At 38.7% G+C, this 16470-nt stretch overlaps 1 protein-coding gene across 4 annotated transcripts in view; it reads left to right on the top strand.

Moving 5' to 3' along the window:
• The first annotated feature begins 391 nt into the window (after positions 1–391).
• Positions 392–16470, top strand: part of c32h1orf159 (chromosome 32 C1orf159 homolog) — a 28537-nt gene continuing 12458 nt past the window's right edge. For 3 of the 4 annotated variants that reach the window (XM_067970295.1, XM_067970298.1, XM_067970297.1), the window contains exons 1-8: positions 392–562; positions 4063–4248; positions 4375–4452; positions 6236–6326; positions 11885–11969; positions 13887–13988; positions 15087–15152; positions 15268–15402. In XM_067970295.1, the coding sequence (XP_067826396.1) occupies positions 6255–6326; positions 11885–11969; positions 13887–13988; positions 15087–15152; positions 15268–15402 (460 nt within the window). In that variant the 5' untranslated portion in view covers positions 392–562; positions 4063–4248; positions 4375–4452; positions 6236–6254. Of the gene's footprint in view, positions 563–4062; positions 4249–4374; positions 4453–5941; positions 6021–6235; positions 6327–11884; positions 11970–13886; positions 13989–15086; positions 15153–15267; positions 15403–16470 lie in introns of those variants that run through there. The other variant, XM_067970296.1, reaches the window with a different exon arrangement.

Consider the following 16470-nt stretch of genomic DNA (forward strand, 5'->3'; position numbering starts at 1 on the left):
CCCCAGAATGACAGGCCTAAATGGCATAAAATAATTCAAGCAACGATTCAGAATTATGAATGTAGCACACTACTGAAGGTAGCTGGTTTGGTTCAGTAATTTTTAACTTGTAACAGGCAGTGGACTTCACAGGTTTACAGGAAGATCCAAACGTTTCATTTCACTTGATAACAGTTTATCAACAAGACCAAAATGAAATCTTAATGAAATCAAAAGAGTTAGTAATTCTAAACTCAAAGAGAACATTTACATGACCTTTCATTAATAATTTACCCAGGTCTAATTACTTTCTCACTCTTAACTACGCACGCATGCACACCTCTGTCAATTTTATTTTAAATGGCTTTAACTAGTCTGCCAATAATAAGATAGGCAAACAGTACCAGTCTGTCAAGATCAGTGGTTGATTCTGCTGACAAGAATCAATCTTGCAATTGATTAGTATTCTCTCAGCTCATCAGTTCCTCAACGTCCTCAATTATTTTTGTATGAAGTTAAATGCTGATCATTGGTCAAGTGAAACAGCAGGGGATCATGGCAACATGGCTCAGCTCTAGATCAGGTAATTTCGCACAGAAACAAGTGCTTAAATATCTTTAATATTGAACCATTAGTGCATATTATCCCAAATCCCCATTTCATCTGAATTATATTTATTCTTAATCACTGTTGATGGATTAACAAACAAACTATGTGGGACATGAATCTAAAAAGAAAGAGCATTCTTGACTCTATTTAACTGTGGCAGAGCAGGCCAGAAAGGGAATGGGTGTTTTTTTGAGAGATGAATACAGGTGCAGTTTTTCTGTGCTGGATTTGAAGCAATAGAATTTAAGAATGCATTTTAGTCTGTTTACCACTCCAAATCTGCTCCAAAGTGGGTACAAATTGCCAGGCCCAGGACATTTATTGTTTAGAATGATGTTAGGTACTTACATTTACCTACTGATCTAATCTTGCTTTTGTACAATTTTACTTATAATATATTTGATTCATATCTTTTAGCCTACGCTATAAATTATGTCAGTGTGGTATTTTCTGTTGCTTTGAAGTAATTTGGAAGATGCATTGAATAGATTGTACAATTTCTGGTGAACACTCCAATGGTAAAAGGCTCGTTGTTTGTCCCATAGTATGTATCAAGCATAAGGTTAAATTTCAGTTCATAGGTTTGCCAAATAAAACTGACTTTTTGAACTGGGTACAAGTAAAAAATCTTGGGGAATATGTGCAAATTGTAACAGTTACCTCTCCCTCCAATTGTTTATACAAGACTGTGCCTCTTTCACAGTGGTCAGATTTAGACTAAATACTCTAGGGGAATGTGTTGAGTAATGTTAGCTGAAATAAATACTTAAGAAATGAAAATGGATTTGGCTCTCTACCTACTGACCGAAGTGACAAGAATTAGTATGGTAGGAATGAAAAAATGACCCTCAACTCATCATGTCATTTAGACCCATGTTATGGGGGTGCACAGAAAATATTTATCTCCCTTCTGCATTTGTATCCTGTCCATAATCCTTCTACTTTCTGTTAAATCAAAACCAGGAAATCTATTTCCTTTTCAATATTTCAATCAAATCCTGCACTAGGTGGCAGCCTATTCCATAAATTGACTGTGTAAAATAACATCCCCCATCCTTCAACCATGAGCAGTGGTTATACAGAAATTAGACCTAAACTCTGAATTCATGTTGTTGCCATGTGATCAAGAGTATACTGGACAGCGAAATTGTTCACCCAGGGTGCTTCAAACTCAGACTCGAACTTTTTTTTCTTTATTTCCTCTTCCCAATGTTTTTTATTTGTTTTCTTATTTATATTCGCATGAAGTAATTCAGTAATTTTATAACAGGATATTGAGATTAGAATAAGATATATTTCATAATCAAGAAATTATAAAAGTGTTAAATTATGAAGCATGATTGCATAGACAAGGCTGGCATTCCCTCGAGTATAGAGGATTAAGAAGTGATATAACTGAGGTGTTTAAGATGATTAAAGGATTTGATTGGGTAGACGGAGGGAAACTAAATCCTTTGGTGGGAGAGTCCAGAATAAAGGGGCATAACCTTAAAATTAGAGCTAGGTCATTCAGGGGTGATGTCAGGAAGCACTTCTTTATGCACAGGGTAGTGGAAATCGCAAACTGTCCCAAAAAGCTGAGGCTGGGGGTCAATTAAAAAATTTCAAAACTGAGATTGATAGATTTTGTTAAGGATATGGACCCAAGGCGGATAAATGGAGTTGAGATACAGATCAGCCATGATCTAATTGAATGGTGGAACAAGCTTGAGGGGCTGAATGGCCTATTCCTGTTTCTATGTTAAGCTGAGGGTTTAGTAAATTTAGTAGAATTGTTTGCATTTGTCTTTTTATAAACCCTTCTACCCTCTGAAATATTAAACCTTGTTGGGAATTCTTTAGTCCCTGAACATATTGTGAAGAACTATGTAGCAGCAATCAAGGAAAAAAAAAAGAAGATAGAGAGAGCAAAGAGGCAGAGTAGAATTAATGAGAGAGATAATCAGAATGAACAGAAAAATTCCCAAGAGAGTATAGAACAAAAGGAATGGAAAGCCAAGTGCCTGAGCAGAAAAGGACTGAGAGCACATGAGAAACACTCACAAAGGAGGTAAGAGACAAAGAAAGAAGATAAGAAGACTTGAAAAGGAATTGGACAGAAAAAGGCAAATAATACCAAAAGAGAAAGACAGGAAAACAGGCAGATAAGAATCATGTGAATTTTTCATGTGTAATTCATTTTTGTTAGAATTATACTGATTTTTATATTGTAACTGGGATGTAAAGTAACCATATGGAAATATTAAGATAAGATTGTAAAAGGTGATTCTAATTGTAATCAATGTTAAGGGCTGATTTGGGATGGGATATTTAATAAATGTTCAGTAGGTTTATTGTGTCTATTTATTAAACATGGTATACCGTAGTGAATGTAAAGTACTGGTGGATGTGGAATTACATTTTAGTTAAGTAGCTGTGGCTTTGGGAAGCTGGAAAACCATTACATTCAGAAGACAAAAAATATCTGACTCTGTCCATAGTGGGTTACGATCTCGAACATTTGGAATACTGGATCCAGGCTTTGTTCATCTTCTCCTCTGTGTGAAGTTAAAGAAAAATTATTTGACTAAATTGTCACTGGTTTATAATGGGATCATTTCATCTCTGTATTTACTGAAATATACTGGCTGATCTCCTGTGACATTGCTTACAGATAGCCAAGGATGTGGAGTAAGGTTGTAGTATTAAAGCGCTGTTAAAATAGAGCTGTGCTTAACCTGGCCTGTCACTTTGAACCCATTGTTCAGATACTCCCTGCAAGGAATTGCTCACAAAGGGATCTGTAGTTTGATGGTTGTTTGTAAATCTTTGGCTTCTGGCTTTGGGGAAAGGTCAGAAAAAAATAGCCAGCAATAATTAGCTTTATTTAGAACTTTAAAAAAATATATTATTTTGCATGTGTAATAAAGTACGACATTTAAAGTATGATGGATGTCTGCTGGATGCTTGACAAGATGACCAGAAAATGATTAGAATGTGGAACTTCCTACCGCATAGAGTGGTTGAGGCGAATAGCATCAATGCATTTAAGGGGAAGCTAGACAAACATATGAGGGAGAAAGGTATGCTGATGAGGTTGGATGAAGTAGGATGTGTGGAGCATAAATACCGGCACAGACCAGTTGGGCCAAATGGCCTGTTTCTGTGCTGCAAATTCTATGTAATATGTGTTCCTCAATTAAAGATGATTAGGGGGAGGAAGAGAATATGATACAAACATTTACATTGGTGAATAATATTACTAATTTTAAGTTCTTTAGACTCAACATAGATGCACAAAATAAGAGGGTTTAGTTGAATTTACAGGACTAAGTTTAATAATTGGGTGTAATATGTTCTATTGGAGGATGGTAGATGCAAAATGAAGAATAAACTGCAGTTTAATGTGACTAATGCAATGCTTGTGGTCTTATTTAAAGGAGTATGAACTTCGTGAAAAGTGTTTTGGTGAATATTTATACATTTGTTTTACAGATGCACAACATTATGATGCAAAGCTCATCAAAGTGTGTCATTGTCTCAACCGTGTATGATGTCATCAGCCAAATATGACACACAACTCTTCTTCTTCCTCCCTGATGAGAAAGGATTACCAAGTACTTTTTTCATAAAGACAGTGCCCCTTTAAAAGGGAGGTTGATACATTTTTATTTCAAGTAGGTGGGTGACAAATTTTAAAAATATATTAAAAAATCTTACATCTACATACACGTCATGTCTGCAACTCTTACTTCCTGTTATGTTTTTGTCACGCTTTTGGGTCAACCATTTCCTACATTACAACAGTGACGACACTTCAAAAGTACTTCATTGGCTGCGAAGCGCTTTGGGACGTCCTGAGGTTGTGAAAGGCGCTATATAAATGTAAGACTTTCTTTTATTATAAATCCGTATGTCCACATTTGTTGTGGCATCTGCCTTCCTACTCTCGTCATCCTGTATTTACACCCTCCCACCAGTGGTGATGCTGTAGTTTTGCATCTCCCAACTTGTACTGTAGACAATCTCCTATGTTCCAACTGAAATTGGAATTACTCCTGAAATTGCTGCAAGTTTTGCCAATTAACTATAGATTATATCAAATCAAAGTATTATGTAAAAACAAGCATAGATTGTATGACTTATCAGCTGCTGGAGATTGACTAGTGGTACAATAAACCTTTAATGTAGGGCTTTAAAGGAGGTTTAACATAGAAACAGTGGAAAATATGGAGGCAAGAAATAGGATGGTCATTCAGTGATTGGCATTATAGGATAATTATCTACATACAATAAATAACCCTTAAATCGTTATTTAGCTTTTTCGATGGTAAATTGCCTGTTCCTTCTCCTCCCAGCCTCCCTGGACCACTCAACGACTGTAGCAAAGATGGTGGGTGGGTTCCAATGTCACATAGAACTGATCTCTAGGAGGTATGCAAAAGCAAACCATGGATGACTCTCGAATAGGGTTGCCAACTCTGGTTGGACATATTCCTGGAGGGGTCATCGCGACCTCCTGCCTCCAACCACCTCGCCCCCACACTCCTGCTATTGGTCACCCAACATGGCCGTACTTGCAGAGCACTGCCTTCACAAGCCAAATGAAAAGCAAACACACCCTTCATTACCCGATTGGATGATTCTTGACTGCCAGTCAAACAGCCTTTTTTCCCACGTCCAATAATTTTGTAACTAGTAAACAGGTGTTCAAATAATTTTTTTTAATGTCCCTATGATTTTTCTCCTGGGTTGATCACAGCAGTATCCTGGAGACTCCAGGGTTGGCAACCCTATTCTCCTCTCATTTCTTCCTTCTCAGGGGTGAAGCATCTAACTTCAAGCATGGAGAATTGAATCTGTCTCCCAACCCCTCCTTGGCAGTCAATTTGTGATTTTTAATATTGTAAACATTTGATTGGAGTTAACATCTATTGGAAAATCATTACATGGGTTTGACTTTATTTCCTACTTCACACCATCAGAAAGTTTTGGATATTCACCAATGTATAGTTTTGTTTTACTTCAATAGTTTTATATTTTCTAGAGATTATGAAAGAAAGATGAAATGAATTCTACTGCCAGCTTTAAACCTGGGTCTGCCAGATACCAGCTGCAGCTCGTCTGTTAGATTGTTTATGTCCCAATTGGCAAATGAAATAGAGAAGCAGAAATTAGGATTACATTTTTTTCTCCATTTAAAAATATTTATTTATTTTAAACTGCTTACAATGACAATTTTCAATGACAGCTTTGAGTAATATTTCAGCTCGGCTGTAATTGCTCAAATTGATTTTCGGTGGGTGTGGAATAAAACCAGCAAGGCTGTGCTTGTATTCTGATAAGGCCCCTTGTATCCTAGCAACAAACATGGCTGCCTTTATGAGGAAAGTGCTTTCAGTTGCTGTGGCAGACTGAAAATCTGAGTGCCTTAACTTCATTCTTTCACTAAGGTAAGATTTTTTTTTGTTCAAAAATCTTTAGGGTCAGTAAATGAGTCTATCTTGTATGTGTTTACCAATTGCCACTGTTTACTGTGATTTTGAAGAAGTGTTTTCAGCTTGGTCTCATTTGTTTCACTAACTGCTGAGCTCATAGTACCTGTTGTGAAGTTACATTATGTATATTTTTTTCAGGTGGATCAATTTGATTTTTTTTTTCTCCACAGAAACTTTTTCCTATTGGCCATGACTGTGCCATTTACTATAATCCTGGCAGGACTAGTGCTTCGAGTCTGTACTGAAACACCGCAGTCTTTGGTACGTTGCACTCTTTTTTTTTTACTGTGACCCAGCATTAGTTCAGGACAAGGTGTGGTTAATGCTGCTGCTTGCTGAATTACAGGAAGTGACTTCTGTGACATAACATTTCCCCTTGAACACGCTTTGTGCACAAACCAGACTGAGAACTTTATATTACATAGAATTTTACAGCACAGTAACAGGCCATTTGGCTGAACAGGTCTATGCCTGTTATAAAACGCAAAAGATCTTTGGCTTAAAAACAAACCTGCCTCTCATTCATTCTTTGAATTAATTAAATACTAAACTTTGGTTAGAGAAGGAACATGAAGTCTGGAGGAACTATTGTGCAATAGTTCCACTTCTGCAATTTGATTTTTGAAAATAATTGGCTGAAATGGTGCATGTGACAATTAGCTCATGATCAATATGAATAAGGAAAGCCTTTAGTCCTAACTTAGCTCAACTGGCTAGAAAAATTACAGCCCCCCCCCCCCCCCCCCCATTGCATAATCATTAAATGACCCCCAAGGGTTTTACAACCATTACCTTACCCAGAGGGCCCTTCCAAATGTTCATCATTCTTTTGTATGATGAGCTTCCTGATACTCCTAAGTTTTTTAATACCACCAGTCCCTCCCATCCTACTGTTAAGATTTACCTTTAACTGTCTAATATCTTAAATGCCTTTTTTATAAGGACCTGTCTCAGTCTCTTTAAGAGCTCAAGTTTCTTGGACCTTTCCCTATAAATTAATCCTTTGACTCGAGGGACCAGGCCTCTGGCTCTTCTCTGTATTGCCTCCACAGCTAGAATGTTTTCTTCATACTTTGGTTACCAAACCTGAACACACTACTCGAGTGCTCTAGTTAGACTGCATCTTTTACAATTTCATCAAATATCCTTTGACCTATACTCTAGTGATTTAGGAATATAATTCTGTATTTTATTTGCTTTGTTGATTGCTCCACCATAATGACTGGATCTGTTAAGTGCCCAGTCTACTAACACTCCTAGATGTCTTTCAACTTCTGGTTTTACCAAATGTGATTTTGTTTTTTAAAAAACAAACATTTGAATAGGATTGTCATGTTTTGAACCAGTCTTGTTTGAGTTGGCTGTACAAAAATTTTGACTGCAAAAATTGTGTACCCACCCCCTTTCTATCTTCTGCAGTGTAAGGCTTGCTAGTTAATAAGGGTTAAACTGAATTTACATTACCAACAGAGCAAACATCAAAATGCAAAAACCATGACCCTTTCTGGTTTTGGACTTGTGAAAAAGTTGAGCTGACCTACATCCTAACAATTAAATCTTGGCCACAAGCCAACTGAAGTGCAGATTATTAGTAATCAATGTATAAGAACTGAAAGGTTTTTTTTGTTCATTCAGTTTTGGACTCTTGTATCGTCCACAATTCCTGCCTCAAGACAAAGGAGAGGCAAACTTCAACCAGGCCTGTGGTGATGCCTTTCTTGAGTTAACCACTAGGAGGTGTACATGAATCATTAAGGATGGCACTTATGAGCTTTTGTACAGAAAAAACCCCTGCATTTCTATGAGCTGCCAATTGTGGCTGGCACTGCTGATAATTACAACTTTCCTTGTGAATTAGTAGGAGTACTAACCCATGCTGTACCATTTTGCAGGATAGTGTTTGCCCTTGCTGGATTTGGGTTGAGTCTTAATTGCAATGTTGATGATTTTTCACAATGAGGCACATTTGAACTCTCCTTTTACTAAATATGCTGTTTAAGAAAGAGACTGACAAATCCATATTTCGAGCAGTGATTTTTTTTTTACTGTACAAAGATGTGTTCTCTCTCATACTTCATAATAAAATGAAGGAACAGTCTGGGCAGTCAGGCTTGACCTATGATTATCTCCCAAGTGAAGATGTATGTACCTCTGCAAAACTTGTTGTTCCATCTCTGGGGTTCAGAATCCAACCTACCTTTTTTTTGAAGAGCTAGTATTAGGTTAGGACTATTGATTGGATGTGCCCAAGTTCTGACTGTCATTAAGTGCCCAGCTGTGACCATGAGCAGTCTAGTGTGTCAAAAATGCAAAACAAAACCAGTGGTGCTACATAATTAACCACAAAAGCAAATACATATACAGGCCATGATAAATTATTCAAGCACTACCTAAATAAAGAGGAATCTCCTCATCAAGCCCATGTTATAGGAACCAGCAAGTGCGCACACCTGGCATTACAACCTCTTTGATAGCAGCTGGTGCCTCAATGTATTGTGCGGTGTTGTCACATACTGCACTAAACAAACTCTACTAATAAGGTACAAGTTTCTTTCTGATTTTTAAGTATACCATGTATAAGTTAGACCAATAAGAACATCAAAGATGGAATGAGGAAACACCTGTTTGATCCATTAAACCAGCTCCATGTGGGCGGGGGGGGGGAAACCTGTAGTCTACCTAAGCCATCTAATTTCCTGAAGAAAATCTACCCTTGTCTCTTTTCTTCCCCCAACCCTGCAATATCTTTCCCCTTTCCTGCATCATAAAAGCTCACCTACTTCCTTGATCCCTTCCCCCTGCCAACTCCTGATTACAGTTGACCACTTCATCTCCATCATCTCTCTTCAGTTGTCTAGTTGCCTGGGACTGCCCTTGCATGCTTCCACTTTTATCTGATGGAACACAGCCAGTGTAACTCCAACAATGGGGTGAATGTTCTCCTCCCTCCTGTGGGGGGGGAGAAGAAGAGTTAAACATTGCAAAATGGGACCCCAACTCGCTGCATGTACACCCATGGCTGTTTTTACACTGCCGGTTTGTGTGCCGTGTCTGTGCCCCGCTCTCTGGGGGGGGGGGTACCTCAATATAATTAAATTGGGCTCCCGTCGTGCAGTTGGACGCCTGATTTAAATTTAACACTGGCTGGGTTTCCCAAGGCTCAGGAAACCCGGCATCTGCTGGATCAAGCAGATACCTGCTTTTTATAGCCGATGCTCCCCATAACCCCTCAAGGAAGCTTTCTGCTGATCACGGCCTCTCCCCTTAATCTTCTCTGCCATAAATGAGAACAACCCCAGCTTCTCTAGTGTCTCTCCGCATAACTGAAGTCCCTCACGCCTGGTATCATTTTTAGCAAATCTCCTCTGTACCCCTCTAAGGATAAACCTGAGCTATCCAAAACCCTGCCCACCTGCATCCTGTGCTGCACCAAATCCCACTCCCATCACCCCTGCCCTCACTTACCTACACAGCATTAAGTTTAAAATCCTCCGGAAACAAATTGTTCTGTGATCTCTCATTCTCCACCCTATCTCTTTTTAATCTCTTCCTGCACCCTGACTGGCCTCCTGTGCACTCCCCCATCTTTCTTCAATCCCCCATTGATGGCCTGGGCCTACTGTCTGGACCTCTCTCTCAACTCCTCCACTCCACCTTTTTTAAAAACCCATCATATTGACCAAGCTCTGTCACTCTGATCTTTTCCTCCATGGTTTGGTGTCCATTCAACCTGGGGGTGACTCTCTCTCTGCTCAGAGCTCTAATACACTGCACTGTAATTCAAGGTTGTAGTTCAAAATATTCTTGATTATAACAAGCATGATGTGTGAAATTGAGGCAAGATTGGCAAGTAAATTATTGGTTTTCCTTTGGGCCTGTTCTAATTTAACATAAAGGTGTAGTGTTTTTTTAATAATGGGTCAAAGATAATTACGTTGTCTAAAGTAAGTGTATCTAGCACTGGAATTGAAACCATTTTGCAATGTCACTGTGACAAAGAGTTAGGGCTTGAAGGTCAAGTGCAGTGTTTTGAAATGCAGTTTTTTTTTTCTAGCTGTTAATCCTTCAAATACTGAGACTTTCTCTACTATTGAAATGCACCATTTTTTTCTTATGGCCCACTGCACATCGGTTTAAAACCCTTTTGAAAATGGGAAAGTTCAATTGAAGGGAACACTGACTCAGACACAAGTTAATTCCACCAATACAGTCTACAGAGTGTGAATAAGAAAGATGGGATAAAGGACCTCTGCTGACCAGGGTAGGTTCTATTACAAGTATATGCAGGCAAAATATCTAAACTGTTTTCTATTGATTGCTAAAGATTGAAGGATAATTAGAGAAGGGACAGAATCTAGCATTTAATATCTTTGTGATAAACTGAGATGCAAGTACTGATTTTTTTTTTAAAACAGCCCCTCTTGTGCTATATTATACGAAAGATGGCAAGTCTTTATTTTAGCATTTAAAATAATTCTAGATCTGATAGGATCTTATGGTCTAATGTCTGACTTCACTCTAAATTACCAAATGAGGTGTCTGCTGCAAGCTGCTTTTGCTACCTCCAATTTTCTCTCAGAACGTGCTCACTTACACTGGGTTACAGCCTTGTGGTTGATGGCTTGCTGATATCTCACTCTATTGCCTAGTGAGCATTGATAAGCTATTTGATAGCAGGAAATGGGTATATTTCAGTTTTGTAGTCACTGATATTCATACTCGTACAAACCTTCCAGTATGGGATAGCAATTGGGAGCAGGAACTCTCTCTCTCTTTTGTTCTTAGTCCAGGCCAATAATTGTAGTGATTCTATTTACACCTTTTGTGATCAGCTAATAGCAGAGGCCAAGAAACAAACCTGGTACCTTCCTTGTTGAAATGGCTCAGATCCACCTGTCAGTATTTAATTGACCAATTGAGGTAGATATGTCAGGTGATTACCAGGTAGTAATTCAATCAAAATGGTATTCCTGAGAAACTTGTCGCTTGATGGAAAATATCTTTTTAAAAAGTCCCTGTGTGGATAGGCAACTGACTGAACAGATCAATAGTTGGCGTGAAACAAGGATGCATGCTGTCGCCTGATTTTATTTAATCAAGTATTGGAAGCAGTAATGAAGCTGGCGCCAGAAGATGATATTGGAGGGATCTGCTTTTGCGGCAAGGTTTTAAACAAGCTGAATTTCATCTCGAGCAGGAGAGCAAAACGGGAGAGTGAATCGGCAGCCTGTTTTACACTCCGCCTGATTTTCTTTACGGCAGGGTGTGAAGCAGGCTGCCGATTTTGCTTTTGCCCTACCACCCAACACTCTTTCACCCCTTTTTTTAATATCGCAAGCTACTCAAATGTTGCTTCTTAGCCTTCATCCTGCAGGAGCCATTTGAACACAGCAGAAATGTGAATAATTGGCTCGAGGTTATGGTTTGCATGTAACACTTTTTTTCTGTAATTTAATTTGCAAAGGAACACGCCTGTGGTTGGTGGTTGCATCGCAATTTAGAATCTGAATAAAGCTGTCCAGTATTCGGAATGGTTTACTTCCTGAAATAGTAGGAATGCTGGAGTTACAGTCATTCATCAACCTGGCAAATATTTATCCCTCAACCAACATCAGTAAAACAGTATGATCTGGTCATTTATCTCGTTGCTGTTTGTGGGATCTTGCTGTGCGCAAATTGGCTGCCGCTTTTCCTACATTACAAAAGTGACTACCCACTTAAAGTATTTCATTGGCTGGAAGTCCTGAGGTCACGAAAGGCGCTGTATAAATGCAAGTCTTTTTCTTTCTTTCTTTCTCACGCCTATTTACTTCTTCTAGATCCCACCAGTTGTTCTCACTGAATGCTGCGTAGATCTCTTGGATGAGTCTGGCCTTTGTCCACAAAGCAGCTCTTGTCATTCAGGTACATTCTTAATATTGCCAAATCTAATACTACCCAAAAGAACAAGGAAACTTCTATTTTGTTTTTTGTTCCTGTGCTCGTCATCAGGGTGAGGGATGTCTCTACTGGAGAATGGAGCCCTCGACTTTGAGCACTCAGTATTAAGCATTCCTAGATCAGGTATTAACCCTAGAAGAGCACTCCCCTCTGCGCCCACCACCACCCCCACTGCATCAGCAAGTGTTTTCCATTTCCCACAGCAGATATCCTTGTGCCTGAATGATAGTGTTAAATTCTGCACTTTTACTGTCTACACCTGTTAAATCAAACTTAATTCAAATTATTTGATATTTCAAACTTTTAGCACTAAATTTCCACTTTGTTATTTACATTGATTAGTTCAAATTATTGGATAATTCATTTTTTTAGCATGAGAAGTCCTTTTGTATTATTGGACATTAAGCAGCAAGCTGTATCTGCCTAAACTTTCACTTATGACCTGTATAGTTAGCAAAATTGACTTTGCATAGTCTGGCCAATTCTGACCCTCAGTGAAAGGACGACGTTCTGACCCCCACTGCACCATCTAGCGTCCCAGCAAATAAATTTGCATATTCTTCGCACAATAAATTCCAACACCTCCTTCCCTCCCTCTCCATGCTGAGCTGACTAAAGTTGTATTCTTTGAATAATTACAGAATTACTAACTGGATCTTCACATCAGTTATAAATTAACTGCCTATCATTGGTACGGTCATATTAATGATTTGGACTCTGGAATCGGGAATTTCAAAATTTGCAGATGACCCCAAATTTTGGGGGGAGGGGGGTGCATAGTTAATACAATGTGTCAAAATGCAAGAAGACATTAATAAACTTGCAGAAAGGGCATGTGATTTGGCAAATGAATTTCAATGTAGATAAGTGTGAGGTGGTGCATTTTGGTAGGAAAAATAAGGAGGCCATATAATGTTTGGATAATAGTCTAAGTGGGGTAAAGGAGCAGAGGGATCTCTGTACAGATACACATCACTAAAAGTAGCTACGTAGGTTAATAAGGCCATCAAGGCAAAACAAGTACTTGGGTTCATTTCTAGAGGGATAGAATTGAAAAGCAGAGCAGTTATGTTAAACTTGTATAGAACCTTGGTTAGACCACACTTAAAGTACCATGCACAATTCTGGTCTCCATATTATAAAAAGGATACAGAGGCATTAGAGACGGTGCAAATAAGATTCACCAATATCAGGAAAGGCTGAACAGGCTGGGGTTCTTTTCTCTACAAAAGAGAAAGCTGAGGGGTGACCTGATAGAGGTCTTTAAGATTATGAAAGGGTTTGATAGCATAGACATGGAGAAAATGTTTCCACTTGTGGGGGAATCCAAAACTAGAGGTCACAAATATAAGATAGTCACTAAAATCCAATAGGGAATTCAGGAGAAACTTCTTTACCCAGAGAGTGGTAAGAATGTAGATTGTGCTACCACAAAGAGTAGTTGAGGTGAATAGCATCGATGCATTTAAAGGGAAGCTAAATAAGCACAAGCGGGAGAAAGGAATAGAAGGGTATCCTGACAGGGTTAGATGAAATAGGGAGGGGGGAGGCGTGTGTGGAGCATAAATGCTGGCATAGACCAGTTTGGCTGAATGAGTCTACAGCACAGAAAGAGACCAATGTAAACAGTTAGCTTCCCTCAAGTGTTTGCTGACTCTTTAGGTTATGGATTAATTGCCACGGTGTCATAGTATGCATGTAATATGAAGGATAGAGCTTGAGGTCCATAGGCATGTTGACGGTCACTTTTTTTAAGAGAAAGATGAATTGCAACATGATGGTACAGCGATTCAACCAAAACACAATATATAAAGAGCTCCTAGTAAGCCAGAAAGGATGTTGGGGGTTATATTTGTCTCTATACTCACTCTCAATTTTCAGACTGTTGCAGACATTGCTTTAAGAATGGAAGTACCACCTGCATCAGGTGCCATAATGGGACATTCCTCGATTCCTCGAATAATCAGACTGAATGCATTAACTGTGAGTAACCAAACAGTCTATCGTTATACTGATGTGACTAGACATTCAGGTCATTAACAATTTTGCTTGTGCAGTAGCAACTGTCAGCAGGAAAGATCAGTTAAAGCCCCCTTTCCAATTCCTTGCACAAAGCCTGATATCTCCTTAAGTATGTGTTGAACATTTGAAACTAAAGCTAAAAGTCACACAATTGCTGCAGTGATGGAGGACTAAGTTGGTATCCCAGCCTCAAATATTTGCACTGGGCAAGTTTTGCCAGTTGTTCTGGTCACCAAGTGAACTACTATGTAGCTGTAAAAAGTAACAGGACAAGCCCTGACACACTCAAGCGGATTTTACGTTGTCATCTTGTGACCGAGAAATTCCTGTAAGTAGAGAAGATGGGAGTTGGTTTCTGAGTTCAGTGACTACCCTCATGCAAAATGTCTCCAGTTTCTGCAGTAACTGCCAGCCCAGGTTCAGTGTAGGTCATTAAAAGCGTGTTAAAAGTTTGCATTCTTTGTCAATTCACTACAAGGCCATGAACCCAGTGTGTGGCAGCTGTTGTGTAGAATATGGTGTGAGCTTTGTTATTCAAAAGTGTGTGGTTGCCTGTATCCCAATAGAAAGATGCTGGGCCCAATTAACATTTAATGGCAGTGAGAAATAAGAGTAGGAACTATTGAGCAGCAGCTGCAAACTTCAGCAGAGAAGATAAGCAATGTTTCCTCAACATGAATCTCTGCTTCCATTACTCTACTCGCCCACTAGAAACTCTGGTTAACTGTTGAAGTCACAATGTTTTGTGTAGTCTATTGTTGCTAAAAGTTTTCTTGCTCTACTTGTCCCCAAAGCTTCCAAGACTAATGCTGGAATCCAATCCATTCTGTTAGTATGGGTCGAATATATTCTTGTGGCATGACATACCAGCCAAGCATACTTGATTTAATTTTGAGATAATTTTGTATTGTACTTAAGTTGGATGTAGAGGTAATAATGCAGTACGGAGCAGGTAAAAATTGTGCAACTGCGTAAGAAAACTTGTCCTTTTTGAGAGTTTGCTATTTGGATGTCATTAGCATTGCATGAATTTCACACTCATTAGCTTTCCTGTTGCAGCACATTCCAGCAGTGAAGCGAAAGTGGCAAACAGCAGCACAGTGGGCCCAACCATCCTTAAAATTGGTAAGACAATGAGCTGAGAAAAGCATAAAGATACAGTGAAGTTTATAGCTCTTGCTTAAGTAACATTTTATTTATGTCGTACACCAACAATAAGTGATTCTCTTTTTTTTAAAAGGAGGACCAAGAATAGCTGCCTCATTGTGTCTGGGAACACTATTTATCAGTTCATTTTTCATTCTGTCTGTGGCTGCATTTTTCTACTTCAAGCGGTCCAACAAACTCCCACATTTGTTTTACCGACAAAACAAAGGTAAAGACCTAACTTGTATTAGTTGTTGAATATGTTGTTCTAGGCAGATAAGATTATGCAGTTTGCCCTAGCCCTCTTTTAAAATCTTTTTTTAAAAAAAAAATCTTCTTCATTCCTTCTCTTGGGGTTTTCTTTCTCCATTTCCCGAGCCCCACTCCTTTGCTAAAAGGTCATGTGTTCAATGTACAGTACTCTTCTCGCTGTGTAACCAGTTGCTAAAGCTACAAGAATCTAGCTCATCTTGTGTTGCTATTGGATCATTTTCCTCCCTTGTAGGAAGTGCATATCCTTAACCTTCACTCAATCTCTTCTCCCTTTCCTTCCTTTCCATCTCACTCTTGATCCTACTAAGATCACAAACTTGCCACTTAACACGAGCGTGTGCTTGTACTCTCTCCAAGTTTCCATCTCGTGCTCACTTCTAAATAGCCTTGCAGCTTTTTGAAGGAAATTTTACTTCATGAATTTTTTTTTTAAATGGACTTTGGCTCCTGCCAATTAAAACTTCAGCAGTTTGTGGGCCTGCATGGGAGCTATTGTTGGACCTCAAACCCATGGATCACCAATTGGAAATTTGGGTGTATTTACATCTCTAAGTGATGAAATCAAAATGATCTGCATTTTACTCAAACAAGAACCTTCTAGTTCAAGAAAGTTTCTTATTCACAAAATGGGACACCTCAGTCAATTTACTCAATGCTGATAATAGTAGTTTCAATCTAATCCCTAATTGAGATTAAAGCTGCTTGTTCCAAACCAGTTAACTTATACTTGGTGTTGACAATTTTGATAGTTGTAGAAAGAACTTGGTTATAGGATTTCTGAACGTCCACTGATGCACGTCGGCAGAAAATTTAATAATTGTGTCTGTCACCAACTTATTGGTTTAACTTTTGACCATTTTCCACAAGCACCCATTTTCTTTCATTCAAACTTTGGGAATTGCTTAGTCACCAAGAGGAGAAGTTGTGCAAACACCATATTCTGTGCCCTCAGGTGTTGCTTTATACAATGTGAGCTACTCTGTTTATTTACAAAAAATTATGCAGATTTTAACCTGATAACTGT

This window comes from Heptranchias perlo, chromosome 32 (genome assembly GCF_035084215.1).
Source record: "Heptranchias perlo isolate sHepPer1 chromosome 32, sHepPer1.hap1, whole genome shotgun sequence".
Lineage (NCBI taxonomy): Eukaryota > Metazoa > Chordata > Chondrichthyes > Hexanchiformes > Hexanchidae > Heptranchias > Heptranchias perlo.